Source organism: Salminus brasiliensis, chromosome 16 (genome assembly GCF_030463535.1).
Source record: "Salminus brasiliensis chromosome 16, fSalBra1.hap2, whole genome shotgun sequence".
In the NCBI taxonomy this organism is placed as follows: Eukaryota; Metazoa; Chordata; class Actinopteri; order Characiformes; family Bryconidae; genus Salminus; species Salminus brasiliensis.
This window is the reverse complement of record NC_132893.1, coordinates 36245681-36267964: the sequence shown is the minus strand read 5'-3', so window position 1 is coordinate 36267964 and position 22284 is coordinate 36245681. Positions and strand designations below refer to the sequence as shown.

Sequence of the window (22284 nt, the reverse complement as noted above, 5' to 3'; positions counted from 1 at the left end):
TTGGCTGCCCACCGCTCTGGGTGTGTTCATAGTTCACTAGTGTGTATGTGTGTGTGTTCACTACCACAGATGGGTCAAATGCGGAGGACGCAGTTTCGCTGTACATAGTGCAGATACCTGCAGCTTTACCTTTAAAAACCTGAGTGTCTGTAAACTTTTGGCCAGTGTTAGACTGTGTAAGATCTGCTTGTGAAAGTCTTCTGGCTGCTCTGTCTGGTGCTGAATCATCTTGAAACCTACTGGCCCACATTTCACAGCCGAGTTTTAACTCCTGCTGTCTGTCTGACCTCTGACCTCCTCTAAAGGCCAGGTCTTGATTTACGGTCAGAAAGTGCCGCGGGGTCAGAACATGAAAACACTGACCTGCGTTTATCACCGTTCTAAAGCTGCTCTTCAAAAACACGTCAGCGTCTCTCCTCTACATCTCTACATCACATTTAGCTCGCAGGCAGTGAGGATTTCCGTTAGAATAGCCGGGGAGGACAGGAACGGCTTACCGTACGACATACCAGTGTGTGTAGTACTGTACTAGTTAATGATGTAAATTTGTGTACTAGTTAGTTACGTTCACACCTGTGTATGTGTGTACTATCCGGAATCAAATCCCTCAACAGTAAATGTACTACAGTACATAACCACACACACTCATACACACCCTACTGGTACTAACTAGTACACAACACTAGTACACATAACTAGATACAGTGTACACTAGGCTGCACAAGTGTCTACTACTTAGTTGTGTGTTCTAATATACTAAATAGTACTAGTACGCTAGGCACTAATTTGTGTACTAGCGTACGAATTAGCTATGCCTAGTGTGCATACTAGTGTGTGTACTAGCCAAATTTGTACTACTGTATACAAGCGTACTAGTTTCGTCATACGTACTGTGCCTAATTACTTAACAGTTTTAAATTGGTGTCTGCACCAGTGTACTAGTCAGGACTAGTTAATGATGTACTAGCTTCTGTACTTAGTATTTATGTACTATTGCATGTGCTAGTTTACTAGGTAGTTATGTACTAGTATGTGTACTAGATAATTGTGTACTCGTGTATACTAGTGCACTGGTTAGAACTAGTAAATGATGTAATAGATTGTGTACCTATGAACTAGATAGTAGTAGGGGAATTTATTTTATTTAATAACACATTAAATATATGAAGAATGTTTTCTTTTGTCAGTATAGTACCGTTTCTGGTATATCTGTGTCTCATCTGATTAATATTCTGTAATTATGACCTTATAGTACAGTGGTCAACTGTCTAGAGAAGCGTTTTCAGGATATTCGGTCAGTCCCCACTGCCCTGCAGCTCTCTGACGCAGTCTGGCTTTAAGCATTAACACACTGACTGTGTTTAGGAGACCGCTCTGCTGAACCACGAGCTAAAGTGAGCTGAGTGAGCGAGGCTGTTCAGGCTGTGCTGTAGTGCAGTATGAATTTATGTTGTGATTCTATTTAAATATTTGATTATTTTAACAGTGTTTCAGAAAACATGCCAAAGCCAATAAAAACACTGTAATAAATCTGATCTCTGTCGCTGCAGATAGGATATATTGGTCTCCAAGAGGCAAGAACTTTGATAAAAATTACACATAATAACATTCTAGTACTGATTCAGTTGAATCATCAGTTCCAGAGTGAATCACTTAAAAACGAAAACCCACTGAAATCAAAATAAACACAGACTGTTATTGTAATATCATATACCTGCCAATTGGGGCACTGTTCTGGCCTTTTAGCTGCCACATATGTTGCATAGAAATTCTATCTCACCGGCTTAATGTCTTCTCTCCACACCTGACCTCTTCCTCTTACCTGTCTGACCGACTCTCTTAAAAAAAAGAAAAAGAAAAATGGCTTAAATAAATAAACACTGAACTCACTTGTCCAGAACGAAGTAGAGGTCAAATCCACCGTAGCACGAGGACCCTGCCTCCCATCGTTCATAAACCTGTCCATCTGCGCCACTGACCAGCAGGGCCACCACTACCACCACACCAGCCAGCCTGGCCCAACACACACACACCATCCCAACACACTGTCCAGCAGAGCGCAGAGTAGCAGAAACTGCAGAGAGAAAGTTTCAGCTGCTCTCTAAAGCACGAGGGAGGAGAGAGAGAGAGAGAGAGAGAGAGAGAGAGAGAGAGAGAGAGAGAGAGAGACAGAGAGAGACAGAGAGAGAGAGAGAGAGAGAGAGAGAGAGAGAGAGAGACAGAGAGAGAGAGCCCTCCCTCGTCACAATCCTAAGAAGCCCCAAACTTGCTCAGCATCCTGAGTTCATGCCCAAATGTAAGTAATTATGACACTGGATACTTCAGTGCCTTCAGTCAAGTCAGATTTATTAGTACAGCTTTTTACAACTGTGGTCGTCACAAAGCAGCTTTACATAATCAGTGATTAGTAAAAGATAAATAAATAAATAACATAAGAAGACACAAAGGATCAAAGACCCCCAGTGAGCAGCCAACAGAGACAGTGGCAAGGAGAACCTCCCTCAGAGCTGGAAGAAGAAACCTCGGGAGAAACCAAGACTCACCAGGGGGACCTGACCCGTCCTCCTCTGGTTCAGCAGGACGAGTTCTTGTGTCATTGATTACGAACAAGAGAGTCACAATAAGGTCATCATTTACAGTTAAATACGTGTTTTCTGGAGGCATCAGAGAATATCTGTGAACACAGAGGCCATTATCTGGCAACAGGAGTTACTGGGTTTTTTTACAGATATTTTCTGTCTGTCCAAAACCAGAAAAGTACTGATACTGATTTTCTATTCAAACACAGGAACAACCTGTCCACATAAAAGCCTCTACTGAACCACATGAGCTTAACTGTTCAATTAAAACTACAAACAGCAAAAAAAGACAATCATATTAAAGCAGGTTTCCAGCACTTCTCATAAAGACCCTCCTCAACCAGAAACAGAGAGAGCAGAAGCAGAAACACAGCCCTCAGAGCAAGAAGAGCTGCATAGGACACGCCTCCAAAAGGCCTTTAAATTACTTAAAAGTACCAAACACACAGAGCCGACCTCCCCACCACGTCTCCTGTGGTTGGTGTGGCTACCTGCCAGTGAGCTACCACACCATGTGGAAGACTGGGGTTCGATTCCCGGTCTGGGTGACTGTGCTGCACGACACCAATAAGAGTCCTTGGGCAAGACTCCTAACACTGCACTGACCCTCCTCTGTAATATGAGTAATCTTGTAAGTCGCTCTGGAGAAGAGTGTCAGCTAAATACTGTAAATGTAGACCATAACCCCACTCGCCGATAAAGCTTAACCAAACCAGCACTGGAAGCAGTTTTCCTTTACTTCAGACTAAACAGAAATCTCAAAGGCAGCCAAACCCCCCAATGTTACAACACAACACACAGCAGCTCAGTTTGCAGGACTGTAGAGGTGACAGTGATAGATCAGTGTGTTCTCACTTGAATTAATAAAGAATATTTTCATGTTTTAGATTTGTTAAAACAACCATATAAAATCTGTTGAAGATAATGCATTTATTATTTATTATTTACATTTACAGCATTTATCAGACGCTCTCCAGAGTTCCTCAGCTAGTTTAAATAGACTAAAACTCAGACCTCTAATCTTAGACTCAACTAAACACAAGTCAATATGGAGACCATAATACTCTTCTCTTCGCCTGAGCACTCTCAGAAGAGGAGGGTCTTCAGTCTGGGTTTGAGGACAGTGAGTGTTGGACTCTGCTGTTCGGACACTCAGGGGAAGCTCGCTCCACCACTTCTGTGCAGGACAGTAATTAATCGTCTTCCGTGGATCTTAAAGGATGGCAGGTCGAGCCGAGCCGTACTTGAAGCTGGAAGGGCTCTTGGTGCAGATCGGCTTTTGACCATCGCCATCAAGTACGGAGGGGCTGGCTGGTCCAGTCTTGGCTTTGTAGACCAGAGTCAGGGGTCTGAATCTGATGACCTGGGCAGCAGCTACAGGAAGCCAGTGAAGAGAGAACACAGCAGAGGAGGAGCTGACCATGAGTGAACTTAGAGACGTTGAAGACGACCCGACCCGCTGTGTTCTGGATCAGCTGCAGGGGTCTGATGGTGAGCAGAGGAAGACCAACCAGAAGAGAGCTGCAGTGGTCAAGTCTTGAAGTGAGGAGAGACTGAACGAGCACCTGGGCGACTCTCTAGAGAGGAAGGGTGGAGTTATAAATTATACATAAATCCAATCATTTTTATGATTTCCAGAGAAAAATTACAGGGGAAATATTGTCAAATGTATTTAGGGGAAAATGTTACATCCGAATAATCTGAATAATTTAAGCACAAGGCTGTATGTTTACTGTGTGGCGCAGATCAGTTGAACCATTACTGTGTGTGGAACATTGATTACAGGAGGTTGGAAATGATTCACAGTCATCCTCTACTGTTCTGTGATTGGCTGACAGACCAGTCTGACCAGACCCTTTCCTTGTTATTCTCTCATTGTCAGAAGTTGTAACTCTGCTGGGCTCTGACTGCACATGTCTGTCTACTTAAGGATCCTGAGATGATCTGTGTTATCTGTGTAGAGGTAGAGTAGCCATCCCTCATCACCTGGGAGCTGATCATCAGCTCAGGAGACCTCTATCAGACCAGTCATCCTCTCAGGTTCAGACACCTGAATGTACTGTATGCTCTAAAGTGATGCTGACAGGTGGACCACCGCATTTCCCTGATCACGCCAGAGCGTCTGCTGTCAGCTCAGAATGAACGAGGACTGGCTTCTGCGATGTGCAGAAGTGACTGGATGGAGGGAAGGTTGGACAGGGAGAGGAATTCTCTCTCTCTCTGCACCAGAGCGACCGAGAAAGACTGCAGGAGGTAAACACCTGAACTACATCAGTACTGTCGTGTGCACAGCAGAAACGAGCTGTTCCACTGTACAGTGGCATTCTTACTCTGCAGTTCCTTCATTTACCCCAAACAATCTCATAAATATCAATCTAAAGAGAGAGAGAGAGAGACAGAATATGTATAATACACACACACATATATATACACACTAAAGCAAAGCTAAGTAAAGAAAGCTAGAGTACAGAACAGTATGGATGCATGAGCAAGATGTGGGATCAGAGTTGAAGATACTGAAGATGAAAAGCCCTGAATACCTGTAGGAAGAGTCAGAGCAGCTCATACTGTCTCTCTCTCTTTTCTTGTTTTGCACTAGCGCCACACAGTGGTAAGGAGCAGCACACAGTGGTCAGGAGCAGCACACAGTGCAAATAAGCTGGTTAATAAGCTCCTGGTTCTGTTCTTTAGTTTAAACAGACAGACAGACAGACAGACATACTGATAGACAGACAGACATACTGATAGACAGACATACAGACAGACAGACAGACAGACAGATAGATAGATAGATAGATAGATAGATAGATAGATAGATAGATAGATTGTCCTTGTCGATCTGTCCAGACAGACTGTCTCACAGATAAACAGACAGCCAGACTGACAGATAGACAGACTGACAGACAGACAGATAGACAGACTGACAGACAGACAGACTGACAGATAGACTGAGAGATGTGTTTGTGCTTCAGCTTAATTACCTGCTCACTGCTCTGTTTGATGTTGCCTCTGCAGGTGATCTAACTGCGTTCAGCAGGTGAGTGAGTGTGTATGTGTGTGTGTGTGTGTGTGTGTGTGTGTGTGTATAAGTGTGTATCTGCAGGTCAGTCAGACCTGCAGAAAGAGCAGACAGCTGCACAGCTGGATCAATAAAACCCTCACTCACAACATACCAACAGTCCAGTTAGTCAGCCGGGGAAAGACAGAGGACAGGGCTTTAGCAGAAATTATCCTCACTGACCTGAACAGCACAGAGCTGCAGGTGTTTACAAACACCAGCTTTTCATGAATAAAGTAAACAACAAACAACAACAAACATCCCTCAATAAACAGGACAATAAACCACCCATTGCTTTACTTTGATCTTCCTTTGCTCACGTTCTGCTTAACAGCTGTCCCTGTCCATTTGTCCTTTCAATCTGCCCCTGTCCATCTGTGTCCTCTCCTTCTGACCCTGTCCATCTATCCCTGTCCATTTGGTCCTTTCAATCTTCCTCTGTCCATCTATCCCTGGCCATTTGGTCCTTTCAGTCTGCTCCTGTGCATCTATCCCTGGCCATTTGGTCCTTTCAGTCTGCTCCTGTCCATCTACCCCTGGCCATTTGGTCCTTTTAGTTTGTCCCGTCCATCTGTCCATGTCCATCTGTCCTCTCCTTCTGCCCCTGTTCATCTATCCCTGTCCATTTGGTCCTTTTCTGCCCCTGTTCATCTATCCCTGTCCATCTGTCCATGTTCTTCTGGACCTTTCAATATGGCCCTGTCCATCTATCCCTGTCCATTTGGTCCTTTCAGTCTGCCCCTGTCCATCTATCCCTGTCCATTTGGTCCTTTCAGTCTGCCCCTGTCCATCTATCCCTGTCCATTATGTCCTTTCAGTCTGCCCCTGTCCATCTATCCCTGTCCATTTGGTCCTTTCAGTCTGCCCCTGTCCATCTATCCCTGTCCATTTGGTCCTTTCAATCTGCCCCTGTCCATCTGTGTCCTCTCCTTCTGCCCCTGTCCATCTACCCCTATGCATTTGGTCCTTTCAGTCTGCCCCTGTCCATCTATCCCTGGCCATTTGGTCCTTTTAGTCTGCCCTGTCCATCTGTCCATGTCCATTTGGTCCTTTCAATCTGCCCCTGTCCATCTATCCATGTCCATCTGTCCTCTCCTTCTGCCCCTGTTTATCTATCCCTGTCCATTTGGTCCTTTTCTGCCCCTGTCCATCTATCCCTGGCCATTTGGTCCTTTTAGTCTGCCCCGTGCATCTGTCCATGTCTATTTGGTCCTTTCAATCTGCCATGTCCATCTGTCCATGTCCATTTGGTCCTTTCAATCTGCCCCTGTCCATCTATGTCCTTTCCTTCTCGCTTGTCCATCTATCCCTGTCCATTTGGTCCTCTCAGTCTGCCCCTGTCCATCTATCCCTGGCCATTTGGTCCTTTCAGACTGCCCCTGTCCATCTACCCCTGGCCATTTGGTCCTTTTAGTCTGCCCTGTCCATCTGTCCATGTCCATTTGGTCCTTTCAATCTGCCTCTGTCCATCTATCCATGTCCATCTGTCCTCTCCTTCTGCCCCTGTTCATCTATCCCTGTCCATTTGGTCCTTTTCTGCCCCTGTCCATCTATCCCTGTCCATTTGGTCCTTTTCTGCCCCTGTCCATCTATCCCTGTCCATCTGTCCATGTTCTTCTGGACCTTTCAATATGGCTCTATCCATCTGTCGCTTTCTATCTGTCCTTTGCCTAGATCCCTATTCATCTGTTCATGTCTCTCTGTATCTGATTGTTCTTTCCATTTGTCTCTGTATACCTGTCCCTATCCATCTGTTTTAGATATCTGTCTTTATCCATGTCTCTTTGTCCACTTGCCTCTGTCCGTGTCACTAACTGTTTCATTGTCTCTCCCTATCTTTCTATCTCTGTCTATTTATCTGTCTCTATGTGTCCACATACATCTGTTCTTGTTTGGCTGTCTTTGTCCATCTGTCCCTGTCCATGAAATCACTGAGACTAAAGACATGTAGTGGAACATTTCTGTACATTTCAAAGAATCCATCATGACCAGACCAGCTTGTCTGACATCATTAGTGTGGTCTTTCCCCCCTATTTGTTTTTCAGGGTGAGGAGTGTTCCTGCAGAGCGTCCATCAGAGTTCTGGGGCTCATAGAAAGATCATATAAACCCACATTCCTCTAAATGATGTGTTTAAGAAATGTATTAGTTTATTTATTCCTCGTACTGAGACAGACTGAGGACTCGCTACACGCCACATTTCACCCAGCTCTGATCAAATGACCAAAAATACCAATAAATTTAGGGGTTTGTCCATCAGCCTTAGGAAATACCTCAGACTGAAAACACCTGTCAGCAGTGTGTGTGTGTGTGTGTAGTCATGGTGGGAGGGTGCTGTCCTCTGCGTGTGTGAGTGGGTAAGTGTGTGAGTGGTGACGTACTCAGCAGCGTGCTCAGAATGGGAAACAGCAGCAGCTCGCGTTCCTGTGAGCAGCACACGCTGGATTCCTGCAGCAGGTAGATCTGTTTACTGCTCCTGTTTACCTGTTTACTGTTTATCTAACTGTGTTCATCCAGTTTAGTGTTCTTTATATAACTGTGTTTATTCTCTGTATTTACAGTGATTGTTTAACTGTATTTATTCTGCTTGTTTATTTGTGTTTAAAGTGTTTATTTATGTGTTTACTGTTATTTTCCTGTTTATTGTGATTCATAATTTATGTTTATTTATCTGTGATTATGATCATTAATCTGTGTTTACTGTGGTTATTTATCAGGTTTTTGCTATCTTTAATCTTTTGATCTGTGCTTGTGATTATTTTTATGTTCATTGTGATTATTTATGTTCATTGTGATTAATTATGTTTATTGTGATTATTTATGTTTATTGTGTTTATTTATGTTTATTGTGATTATTTATGTTCATTGTGATTATTTTTATGTTCATTGTGATTATTTATGTTTATTGTGATTATTTATGTTTATTGTGTTTATTTATGTTTATTGTGATTGTTTATGTTTATTGTGAATATTTATGTTTATTGTGTTTATTTATGTTTAATGTGATTGTTTATGTTTATTGTGTTAATTGTGTTCATTGTGATTATTTATGTTTATTGTGATTATTGTGATTATTGATGTGTTTTGTTCATAGTTGGATGTAAGTGTGTGTGTGCATGTGTGTGTGTGTATGAGAGAGAAAGTGTGTGTGTGTGTGTATGAGAGAGAAAGTGTGTGTGTGTGTGTATGAGAGAGTGTGTGTGTGTATGAGAGAGAGAGTGTGTGTGTGTGTGTGTGAGTGAGTGAGTGTAGGAATCTGTCAGGAAGTGCAGTTGTGTGTGTTATTCAGGTTCTGTTTATGTTCAAGGACTACTTGTGCCGACTGGCGTCTATAGCCAGACTGAGCTCAATCCATTTAACTCTGTCATCTGCTCTCTCTCTCTCTCTCTCTCTCTCTCTCTCTCTCTCTCTCTCTGTCTGTCTGTCTCTCTCTCTCTCTCTCTCTCTCTCTCTCTCTCTCTCTCTCTCTCTGTCTCTCTGTCTCTCTCTCTCTGTCTCTCTCTCTGTCTCTCTTTCTCTCTCTCTGTCTGTGTCTCTCTCTCTCTCTCTCTCTCTCTCTCTCTCAGTGATGAATGTGAGTGAGGTGAACTGGACGGTGGGTGGGGGGTCTAATGTGACCCTGCTGCCGTATTACCTGCACTCGTCTGGGATGGCGCTGAGCTACATCCTGTCCTATGTGCTGGTGCTGCTGCTGTGTGTGTGTGGGAACGGGCTGGTGTGTGTGGTGGTGCTGCGAAACCGGAACATGCGCTCCGTCACCAACCTCTTCATCCTCAACCTGGCCGTTAGTGACCTGCTGGTGGGGGTGGTGTGTGTGCCCACCACGCTGATCGACAGCCTCATATCGGGTTGGTGTGCTGGTTGGTCTCTGGGGTCTGAGTGTTTTACTCAGGCCTCTTTACACACATTAGCATTAACTGTGTAATACTTCGCCTAATCCCCAGAGGGCGACGTCACAGCAGTTAGAGACTGGGACTGGGTTTACTCAGGGATTACTGTTCACTATGATTTTATGATCAGTTCAGTTGCTTTTATGGTTTTTATGATTTTATTTACGGTTAGATTACATACAGCAGAAGGTGAGCTGAGGTGCGAAAGTTTGTGCCCCCTTCTTCTGAATCAATCAACATACACTGAAAACACTCACCCAATCACATGGGGCACCTTGCAGTTACCTGGGATACCATAGCAGCTGCCTAGCAACAACCCTGCAAAGCCTCAGCCACCACTAGGCAACAACATAGCAACTCGACATACCATGGCAACAACCCTGCACAGCTATAGCACCCATCTAGAAACCTGGTCACTTAGTAAAGTTACTACAGACAACTAACACCACAACACCATATCAGCTCCATCGGGATACCATAGCAACTGCCTTACGACACCATAGCAATCACCTAGGTTACCATGGCAACAGCATTGCAATTAGCTGTGAAACCATAGCAATCTGCCTAGCAACACCATTGCAAACACCTTGCAACCACTAAACAACTGCATAGCAACCATCCAGCGACACCATTGCAACCACAGAAAATAATACAACAGTCTAGCAGCTGCCTGGAACCGGTAACCGCACCTTTTACCTGCAGGACTTCATCCCCTCACTCACGGTTTCACCTTTTAAGGCTTGACGCCACATTTATAATTTTAAAATTTATTTCTCTAAATGTAGTTATTCTGTTTTGTTTATTATTATTATTCTGATCCGGTATCGACCTGAGGAGAACGGGTTCCTCTCAAGGTTTCTTCCTCTCGACCCGAGGGAGGTTCTCCTTGCCCTTGTTGCCACCCGGCTCTCTGTACAGCTGCATGGTTAGATTGACTGTGGAGAGCATTTCCCAGGCCTTGCTCCTACAGCCTGATGAAAAAGGGCTTTAAAGTGAGGTCAGGTGAGGTCCGAGGTGTTTGGCCCATTTTCATTAAAACTTGGTTCCACTTTTTGTCATTTTTGGAGATTTCCGGCGAACAGACTGCTCTTATGATCGTTTAGTAATTCTTCCTTCACGCTGAATAAAAGCTGTTACTGTGACTAACACGCCCCCTCTCTGCACCCCAATTACCACCTTCACTCCGCCTAGATGCCTGAGGTGAAATACGACTTACTCAAACTCAAAGTTCGGCATTAACTCCGACAGCCAGGCTTCCTCCCCTCACTGTATCACTGTTCAGATGGTGCTGGTGTGAATACTGATGGGAGCTGTGATGGCTGCGAGATGCTGGAGAAGATAAGACCTTGCTTTTTGCTTCTTCTTCCTCTCAGGCTGGCCCTTCAGTCAGACCACCTGCACCCTCAGTAACCTCATCCAGGGCATGTCTGTGTCTGCATCAGTCTTTACGCTCGTCGCCATAGCCGTGGACAGGTAGCTATCTATCATTCAGAACATACCGTAGAAAACCTCTACACTCACTGGCCACTTTATTAGAAACATCAGAACTCTCATGCGTGTGTTCTCTCTTTCTGTCTGCATGCAGATACACCGGCATCGTGTACCCGTTTCGCCACCGCCTGCGACCAATAACAGCCCTCTTCGCCATCTTCTTCATCTGGCTGCTAGCTTTCGCCATCATCTTCCCCTCGGCTGCCACGCTGACCGTCATCCACCTGGACGACACCTACATGATTCAGGACAACCAGACGTACCCACTGTTCGTGTGTTACGAGGACTGGCCCAAACCCGACATGAGGCGCATCTACACCACCGTGATCTTCGTCCACGTCTATTTAGCACCGCTGGCGCTAATCAGCATCATGTACGGATGCATCGCCGCCAAGCTATCAGGAAACCTGAGGCACCACGGCAGCTCCGAGGCCCGCAGGGGGCGCTCCAGGCGCAGGGTGAAGGTAATAAAGATGCTGATCATGGTGGCCGTCTTGTTCATGGTGTCGTGGCTGCCGCTGTGGACGCTAATGCTGCTGACAGACTACCAGGACCTGGACCAACAGCAGATCGATTTCCTCAGCAGCTACCTGTTCCCCGTGGCTCACTGGCTAGCCTTCTTTAACAGCGGCGTCAACCCCATCGTCTACGGCTTCTTCAACGAGAACTTCCGCCGTGGTTTCCAGGCCGTGGTGGCCTGTCGCTCCTGTGATGCACCCCTGATTGATATGCGCTCAAGGCGGTTCATGGTATTGCCGTCCAACAGAGTGTCCAGCACAAACGGAGAAGTGAAGAGCCGTAAGAAAGAGCCGAGAGGACTCCCGTTACAGGGGATCCTACTGGAGGACCTGAACAGGCTGACAGGAGTCAAACAGACGAATGGAGCATGGACGGAGTGACGCGAGAACATTCAGGACCCTGTGAAACATACATGCACACAGTTACACACCGATCAGCCAAAACATTCAAACCAAGGCCAAGTGAAGTGAGTAGCACTGATGATCTGGGTCCAGCAGCTCCTGTAAAGGGGTGGATCTACATATTATTCAGTGAGTGAACGGTCAGTTCTTGAAGATGATGAAGGTGAAGAAGCAGGAAAAATGGACAAGTGTAGGAATCTGAGAACCAGAACCAGACTGTGATGTTCTAGACAATGACTGGGTCAGAACATCTCCAGAACATCAGCAAGCAGGTCTTGGTGTGGGGTGTTCCTGGTATGCAGTGGTCAGGACCTACCAACAGTGCTCCAAGGAAGGACAACCGATGAACCGGCTACAGGGTCTACATGGGCACCCATGGAGGCCCCGCCCACCTCACAACTTACAGGACTTAACAGATCTGCTGCTAACATTAGTCCTGGTGCCAGAGACCACAGGATACCCTCAGGTGTCTTGTGGAGTCCATGCTTTGACGGATCAGAGCTGTTGTGTTTGGACGAAGTGGACCTGCACAATATTAGGCCTTTAATAGTATTAATGTTATGGCTGATCGCTGTAATCAGTTAGACACGGTGCTTTGTTACAGTAGCAGTGTATGAAACTACCTCCACCATGTTTGGAGTCTGTAATTTAACCTGGTTAGCTCTGACTGTGAGCTGTTGCTGAAACTACCTCCATCATGTCGATCTGCTTTAAAACGGTGCTCTATTGCGCCGCCTAGAGGAGATTAAAAAAATAGACGAGTGAATTCTGGGACTTTTTATATACAACACACACTGTTATGGTACAGATACAGTTTTCATGGGGAATTTGGAGAAACCTGTCTGATTGGTGGGAACTGGTAGACAGCATTGCTATTGGAACATGAGAAGATTAGCGAAAGCATGTTCTACTGGAACCAGTTTAACTACACAGAACCTCCATGTTACGTTTTAACCTTAGGTTAGGTTGTGCCCAACTCCCCCCCTTGCCTAGCAATTAGCATGGTGCTAACTGCATGTCTGAAACATCGCACACTCTCCTCAGTCTGGGTGGAGGTGTTCAGTGATCTCTATTAGACTTGGATCCCCAAGGTTCCTTACTTGGACACGATGCTGAATGTACAGAATGACGCACATTCTCAGAGTGACCGCCAGCTTGGAGCAGCTGAGTGGCATTGAGGGTCCTGAGGGGCCTCCGAAACACCACAGGAGTCCAGAGGGCCTGGAAGCCTTGAGCCCCCCTCACCAAACTGCTGCCATTCAGCCAGTCACTCCTCCGCTGGGCTGGAGAATGAGCTCCTGCTGCCCATGTCTCAAAGCACTGTTCATTTCTGCCGGAGCTCCGGGCCTCTGCTGCATGCAATCAGAACAGTACAGCAACCTCACACACACACACACACACACACCACCCAAATACCACTCACACACACACACCACCCAAAAACCACACGCACAGAAGCACAGCGCCCTCCTGTCACTCAGCCGTAGGCATTTAAAGGGTTTTGTGTTTAGCTCAGAGACGTAAACTCACTGAGGTGCTGCTCACAAGACAGCCGTACTCTCACTCACTGGCCACTTTATTAGGAACACTGACTTTGTGCCTAACACTTTATTAGAAACAGGCACCTTGTACATGGACGTATTACTCACGCACACACAGGTATTTGGATTATGTGTGTAGTGTATATAATGTGTATAATGTGTATAATGTGTATGTGTGTAGTGTAGCTGTTCTGCACTATGTGGTGTTAGTACACAGTGTGAAAGTCTGTTTTGGTGAAATATCTAAAGATGGGAAAGTAGAAGCTAAGCTGCAGCAGTTCTGTCCAGACGGTTGGAGCAGGGGTGGATGTTTATGTTCTGGAGCTGGATGTGTCTGGATCTGTGGGACTGTCTGTGTGTTCTGCTCCTGTTTCCTCACAGATGATCTACCTTTATATTCCTTTCAGAAGTAAAATGTGAATGTTGGTAATCACTGAAGTATCTCGTCTCCATCTGTGTGAGCTTTCTGTACTACTACACTTACACTTACACTTACATTTACATTTACAGCATTTAGCAGAAGCTCTTCTACAGGGTTCTTACAGAAGAGCTTCACTGTTTACTGAAGAACCTCAGCTAGTTTAAATAGACTAAAATTCAGATCCTCTAATCTTAGACTCTACTAAACACAAGTCAATGAGGTGACTCTACTATTCGCCCAAGTCCTCTCAGAAGAGGGGGGTCTTCAGTCTACATTACACTACACTACTACACTACTACACTACACTACACTACACTATACTACTACATTACACTACATTACACTACTACATTACATTACACTACACTACTACACTACTACACTACAATACTACACTACTACGCTACACTATACTACTACATTACACTACATTACACTACTACACTACACCACACTACATTACATTACTAAACTACACTACACTATACTACTACATTACACTACATTACATTACACTACTACATTACACTACACTACACTACTACATTACACTACACTACACTACTACATTACACTACACTACTACACTACACTATATTACACTACTACACTACACTACACTACATTACACTACTACATTACATTACACTACTACACTACACTACTACACTACACTACATTACACTACTACATTACACTACTACACTACTACACTACACTACATTACACTACTACACCACACTACACTACTACACTACACTACATTACACTACTACACTACTACACCACACTACACTACTACACTACACTACACTACACTATATTACACTACTACACTACACTACATTACACTACTACATTACACTACACTACTACACTACACTACACTATATTACACTACTACACTACACTACACTACACTACTACATTACACTACACTACTACACTACACTACATTACACTACTACATTACACTACACTACTACACTACATTACACTACTACACTACTACACCACACTACACTACTACACTACACTATACTACTACACTACACTACATTACACTACATTACATTACACTACACTACTACACCACACTACACTACATTACACTACTACATTACACTACTAAACTACACCACACTACTACATTACACTACTAAACTACACTACACTACACTACATTACACTACTACATTACACTACACTACATTACACTACTACACCATACTACATTACACTACTAAACTACACTACACTACACTACATTACACTACACTACACTACTACATTACACTACACTACACTACTACATTACACTACACCACTACACTACACTATATTACACTACTACACTACACTACACTACATTACACTACTACATTACACTACACTACACTACATTACACTACTACACTACACTACTACACTACACTACATTACACTACTACACTACATTACACTACTACATTACACTACACTACTACACTACACTAAATTACACTACTACATTACACTACACTACTACACTACATTACACTACTACACTACTACACCACACTACATTACACTACTAAACTACACTATACTACTACACTACACTACATTACACTACTACACTACACTACACTACATTACACTACTACACTACTACACTACATTACACTATACTACTACACTACACTACATTACACTACTACACTACACTACACTACATTACACTACTACACTACATTACACTACACTACTACACTACACTACACTACACTATATTACACTACTACACTACAGTACACTACATTACACTACTACATTACACTACACTACTACACTACATTACACTACTACACTACTACACCACACTACATTACACTACTAAACTACTACACTACAGTACTACACTACAATACTACACTACTACACTACAATACTACACTACTACACTATAGTACTACACTACACTACTACACTACTACACATCTACACTACAATACTACACTACTACAGTACTACACTACAATACTACACTACTTCACTACAATACTACACTACTACATTACAGTACTACACTACTACACTACTACACTACAAAACTACACTACAATACTACAGTACTACACTACAATACTACACTACTACACTACAGTACTACACTACTACATTACAATACTACACTACTACACTACAGTACTACACTACTACACTACACTACTATACTACTACAGTACTACACTACAATACTACACTACTATACTACACTACTACAGTACTTCACTACAATACTACACTACTACAGTACTACACTACTACACTACACTACTACAGTACTACACTACAATACTACACTACTACAGTACTACACTACACTACTACAATACTACACTACACTACTACAGTACTACACTACAATACTACACTACTACAGTACTACACTACTACACTACACTACTACAGTACTTCACTACAATACTACACTACTACACTACACTACTACACTACACTACAATACTACACTACAATACTACACTACACTACAATACTACACTACACTAACACTCTAAAACTGTACAGATAATGAAACAGAAGGCAGAAGGACTACTGCCCAATCACAGCGCTAGAAGCAGGACAGTAGCCAATCCCAGCGGTGGGGGCGGGCTTTGACTAAATGCGGGTGTGTTTCTGGCTGAGTATAGGTGTGAAATGTGAACGGGGGTACAGGGTTGAGCTGAGCTGGGCTGGCTCTGGGCCCGGTGCTGCTGGACTCAGTGCTCCGGAATAAAGGGAATAAAGGCGCTGAGGCAGCGGGAGCTCGCGGAGGGAGTGTCCGCCTCCAGCAGCCCCAAAGCCCGCCCCAAAACCAGCGCCGCCCGGCCCGGCCCAGCCCAGCCCAGCCCATCCCGGCCCGGTCCTGTACAAGTTTATCCGAGCACATGCATGCAGCCATGCACTCCCAGTGGACATGTTTACTGCTGCAGCTGACCTTCCTGCTGACCACCGAGCTGGAGGTGGAGGCTCAGTATGACCTCACTGAAACTGATGAAATCGACTACAAGGACCCGTGCAAAGCTGGTAAACGAGCCACATCCCTGCTTATCAGTGTTTACAGCTCACATTTAGGCTGTGTGTGTGTGTGTGTGTGTGTGAGTGTGTGAGTGTGTGTGTGTGTGTGTGTGTTGTTCCACATGACAGCGTGAGAACTTGAAATAACTACTGTCTGGAGAAGTTTCATCACTCGGACATGAGCTCGATACAGCTGCAGGCGTGGGAACAGCCTGAACTGGACTGACTAACTATCGATTATATTAATAGCCGAGTAATCGACCGATTATTGTAACGATTCGTTTATTAATTTGAGATTTTCAGGGAGCAAATAGTAACAATAGACGATAGCAAACCATTTACAGCCTGAACGAGATTCTAACAGATTTGACAGGTGTTTTATAGTTGTTTTTAATTATATTATTAAATATTATTGATAAAGGTTTTAATAAAAGGCTATATTTTTGGGCTGGTTGCTAAACATAAAACTAGCTTCTGCTTGTAGCTGGTTTTGGATGGTCTAAGCTGGTCTTTGATGGTCAGTGTGGTTAAAAGGCTGGTCACCCAGGTGAAAACAGAAACTGGTCTTGATCAGTATAGCATCTATTTCATTTGAGTTTGATGGTTTAGCTAGTTTTTGTACTGGTCACACTGGTTGACCAGTGTGGGCAGGCTGGTTATGCTCTATGCTGATCACGTTGGTTATACTGGTCAATACATAGTCAATGTGCTTGTTTATTATATATAACTTTATATATAGTTTATGTATGTATGTATGCATAAGCTGCTAGAGTTCTCAGTAGTGCTAGAAAATCGAAAGTCTCTGCACTGGTTACCAGTTCAATTCTGCATTGATTTGGCCCCACAGTATCTTGGGGAACTTCTTAAATCCTATAACCCCTCATGTACACCTCCAGCAAAGCGAGGAACTGACCTACTGTGAGACAAAACACCGCCGGGGAAGAGCTTTCTCTTATAATGTTTAGGTTAGTCAAGCTGTATGGTGATGTTGGTTTGACCAGTTGACCACAGTGGACAACGAGTATAGTCATGATGGTCATGCTGGTCAACAAAAGTGCAAACATACCCTACACTATTCAAGAGCTAAACTGGTCAGGCAGCTTAACCAGCAGGGTGTATAAAAACACACAAATTATTCATATTACAAATGGTTTAAATAGTTTCTCACTGTAAGAAAGAGCAGCTCCAGAAGAACTTACAGAAGAAATGTACACCGTGCTAATCAGTAATCACAGCAGGTTCATCAGGGACCGCTGTTAAATGTTAATGAATCTTTTTTTAACTTGAGATATTCAGCGTGAATAGTTGTGTCAGAGCTCGTATCTATAATGACTGTATTCAGTCTAGTGAGGTCATATTTTCCTCATTAAACCTGATTGCCTTTATGTGTTAGAAAAAACAGGTTAAACAGACGTTTCCACTGCAGGCTCCACAGCCATGGAAGCAGCCTTTCTGTGGTGGCTGTGAGAGCCTAAGCCTGTGAGGCCCATGATCCGATGTGAATGGGAGCGAGGCAGCAGGCGGGACAGTAGATTAAAAACCCCAGGCAGCTGGTTTGGGCTGTAATTTAGGGCCTGTTTAAATATAGAATGGCTAACGTCTTATGTTCAAACACAGTACAAACAGAGAAGTGGACACTGTATCGGTCAGCAGTGCAGTCCAGAGCCGAGCTGAGTCGTGGAATAGAGTCCACTCTGCTAATCACCAGATTTTCCGCTCACTACTCCGATCATTCAGCCTGTCTGTTACTCTAAGCGTTGACCAGCTGTTTCGCTCAGGACTGGACTGGAAGATTCACATGGAAGTCATAACTGTAATTTTGTAAATCTGTGATACTTAAAACTCCATTTTTAGGTGAGAGCTTATAAAATACTTGCTACAGGTACATATTTGTGAACTACACTGCATACAGAGCTGAGTTAATGTTTTTGTGATGTCATGAACCTTTACACACAGCCTTTATCATCATCACTAAACCTTTACACACAGACTTTATCATCACTAAACCTTTACACACAGCCTTTATCATCATCACTAAACCTTTACACACAGACTTTATCATCATCACTAAACCTTTACACACAGCCTTTATCATCATCACTAAACCTTTACACACAGCCTTTATCACCATAACTAAACCTTTACACACAGCCTTTATCACCATCACTAAACCTTTACACACAGCCTTTATCACTAAACCTTTACACACAGCCTTTATCACCATCACTAAACCTTTACACACAGCCTTTATCATCATCACTAAACCTTTACACACAGACTTTATCATCACTAAACCTTTACACACAGCCTTTATCATCATCACTAAACCTTTACACACAGCCTTTATCATCATCACTAAACCTTTACACACAGCCTTTATCATCATCACTAAACCTTTACACACAGCCTTTATCACCATCACTAAACCTTTACACACAGCCTTTATCACCATCACTAAACCTTTACACACAGCCTTTATCATCATCACTAAACCTTTACACACAGCCTTTATCATCATCACTAAACCTTTACACACAGCCTTTATCATCATCACTAAACCTTTACACACAGCCTTTATCATCATTACTAAACCTTTACACACAGCCTTTATCATCACTAAACCTTTACACACAGCCTTTATCATCATCACTAAACCTTTACACACAGCCTTTATCACCATAACTAAACCTTTACACACAGCCTTTATCACCATCACTAAACCTTTACACACAGCCTTTATCACTAAACCTTTACACACAGCCTTTATCACCATCACTAAACCTTTACACACAGCCTTTATCATCATCACTAAACCTTTACACACAGACTTTATCATCACTAAACCTTTACACACAGCCTTTATCATCATCACTAAACCTTTACACACAGCCTTTATCATCATCACTAAACCTTTACACACAGCCTTTATCATCATCACTAAACCTTTACACACAGCCTTTATCACCATCACTAAACCTTTACACACAGCCTTTATCACCATCACTAAACCTTTACACACAGCCTTTATCATCACTAAACCTTTACACACAGCCTTTATCATCATCACTAAACCTTTACACACAGCCTTTATCATCATCACTAAACCTTTACACACAGCCTTTATCATCATTACTAAACCTTTACACACAGCCTTTATCATCACTAAACCTTTACACACAGCCTTTATCATCATCACTAAACCTTTACACACAGCCTTTATCACCATCATTAAACCTTTACACACAGCCTTTATCACCATCACTAAACCTTTACACACAGCCTTTATCATCATCACTAAACCTTTACACACAGCCTTTATCACCATCACTAAACCTTTACACACATCCTTTATCACCATCACTAAACCTTTACACACAGCCTTTATCATCACTAAACCTTTACACACAGCCTTTATCATCACTAAACCTTTACACACAGCCTTTATCATCATCACTAAACCTTTACACACAGCCTTTATCATCACTAAACCTTTACACACAGCCTTTATCACCATCATTAAACCTTTACACACAGCCTTTATCATCACTAAACCTTTACACACAGCCTTTATCATCATTACTAAACCTTTACACACAGCCTCTATCATCATCACTAAACCTTTACACACAGCCTCTATCATCATCACTAAACCTTTACACACAGCCTTTATCACCATCACTAAACCTTTACACACAGCCTTTATCATCACTAAACCTTTACACACAGCCTTTATCATCATCACTAAACCTTTACACACAGCCTTTATCATCACTAAACCTTTACACACAGCCTTTATCACATCACTAAACCTTTACACACAGCCTTTATATCACTAAACCTTTACACACAGCCTTTATCATCATCACTAAACCTTTACACACAGCCACGTTTAGAGTAGAGAAACTGAAACTGCTGTGTGGAGTCTCCCTCATTCTCTGTGGCCATTCTGTTTACCCAGAGAACCATATCATCATGTTTTTGTACTGAACACCAGATTACTGCAATTACTGTAAAAGAGTGATGTATGATGTGTTTTTCATGCAGCAGTGCTAAAAAAGCGCTGTATTTAGACTTGAAAGTCTTGGGTGTGTTTCTAAATTCTAGAAAAAGCTTTGCTGTTTATGAGGATTTCAGAGTTCTACAAAACGGATTTGTATGTGTTTCTAGCCGCTGGATTAAACAGATGAATTCTTCATTTCAATCAGATGAATGTTAAGTGTTACGTTTGCTTAGGGCAGTGGTCAATTTATATCAAAAACATTATTTCCCAAAGACCAGTAATGAAGAAACTGCATTAAAAAACAGCCGACGTCTTAAAGCGCAAATGCTTCTTACTTCAGCTGTGAAATGAGCTTTTAGAAGAAAAAGCAGCCTTATAAAACAGCCTACAGCAGTTTAGCCCCACCCATTCCGCTTACATCAGTGCTGAGTGATTGTGCAGCTTAAGCAAGCAAGTTCCAGGTGGTTGCTAGGCTGTTGATTAATGGTTGCAATGGACTACCTTAACATTTGCTATGCTGTTGCACCTGCCTGCAATTTGAACATTTGGATCATGTGCATCAAACTAGAAAAGCTTAAGCAATTTCCAGGTGGTTGCCAAGGTGTTGCTGGTGGTTGCTATGGTGACCAGGTGTCCCTGGCTGCAGCCCTGCTAGTCTAATCTACATGGTGCTTTAAGTAGTTGAGCAAAATTCTCTATAAGAAAGCCTCTCCCTCATAATTATTTCACATAGACTCATCAAGTGCGTAGGAACATGTTCCCCTGCTTCTTCCAGTGGTTTTATCTGATATACCCCTGCGTGACGGTAAAGCACTGAACATCTAATGACCTTCTAGAACCAGTCCACCCGCGGCCTCCTGCCCTCCGCTCATAATCATAACAGAATCTAAAGTGAATTTTCTAAATCCCTCCAGCTGAAAGCCTGCATATTTACCTGCTCTTATTAACTCCCTCAGAGTGGCTTTAATTAAGCCGGACCGCTGAGGGTTTATTAGGATCAGGTTTCTATGACAATAAAGAAAAAAACTTCAGTTATTACAGCATACAGATATACAGCATATGAACATACAGAGAAATACAAGGCTCAAATTCACCAGTTAATGATGATCACATTTATTATGCAAATCCACAAGGAATAAAATAATTCTAAAGATTGAAGCCAAGACAGTGTTTATTCCTCATTTGCATGTCATACAACTCATACAGAACACCACTCTGTATGACACGCTTGTGATGAGGCTCGGCTCATTACTGTACAGTAGGATAAATAGGATATACATGAAATACACAGAACAATATACAGAAATATGGAGAAATAAATGTTT

General features: G+C 43.1%; 3 protein-coding genes across 4 annotated transcripts in view; 2 read left to right on the top strand and 1 right to left on the bottom strand.

The window, feature by feature from the left end:
* The window catches only part of antxr1b (ANTXR cell adhesion molecule 1b), a 44162-nt gene extending 42126 nt beyond the window's left edge, over positions 1 to 2036 (bottom strand). Inside the window, exon 1 of the mRNA XM_072659007.1 lies at positions 1891 to 2036. Within this exon, the coding sequence (XP_072515108.1) occupies positions 1891 to 2036 (146 nt within the window). The remainder of the gene's footprint in view (positions 1 to 1890) is intronic.
* Positions 2037 to 8042: 6006 nt separating this feature from the next.
* npffr1l1 (neuropeptide FF receptor 1 like 1) lies at positions 8043 to 13818 on the top strand. The gene is made up of 4 exons (XM_072658395.1): positions 8043 to 8093; positions 9203 to 9484; positions 10900 to 10999; positions 11112 to 13818. The coding sequence occupies exons 2-4, from the start codon at positions 9205 to 9207 to the stop codon at positions 11914 to 11916; spliced, it is 1185 nt and encodes a 394-aa protein (XP_072514496.1). The 5' UTR covers positions 8043 to 8093; positions 9203 to 9204; the 3' UTR covers positions 11917 to 13818.
* Positions 13819 to 16814: 2996 nt separating this feature from the next.
* bmp1b (bone morphogenetic protein 1b) overlaps positions 16815 to 22284 on the top strand; it is a 31865-nt gene continuing 26395 nt past the window's right edge. The window contains exon 1 of one of the 2 annotated variants that reach the window (XM_072658186.1): positions 16815 to 16968. In XM_072658186.1, coding sequence (XP_072514287.1) covers positions 16830 to 16968 — 139 coding nt within the window. In that variant the 5' untranslated portion in view covers positions 16815 to 16829. The remainder of the gene's footprint in view (positions 16969 to 22284) is intronic. The other variant, XM_072658185.1, reaches the window with a different exon arrangement.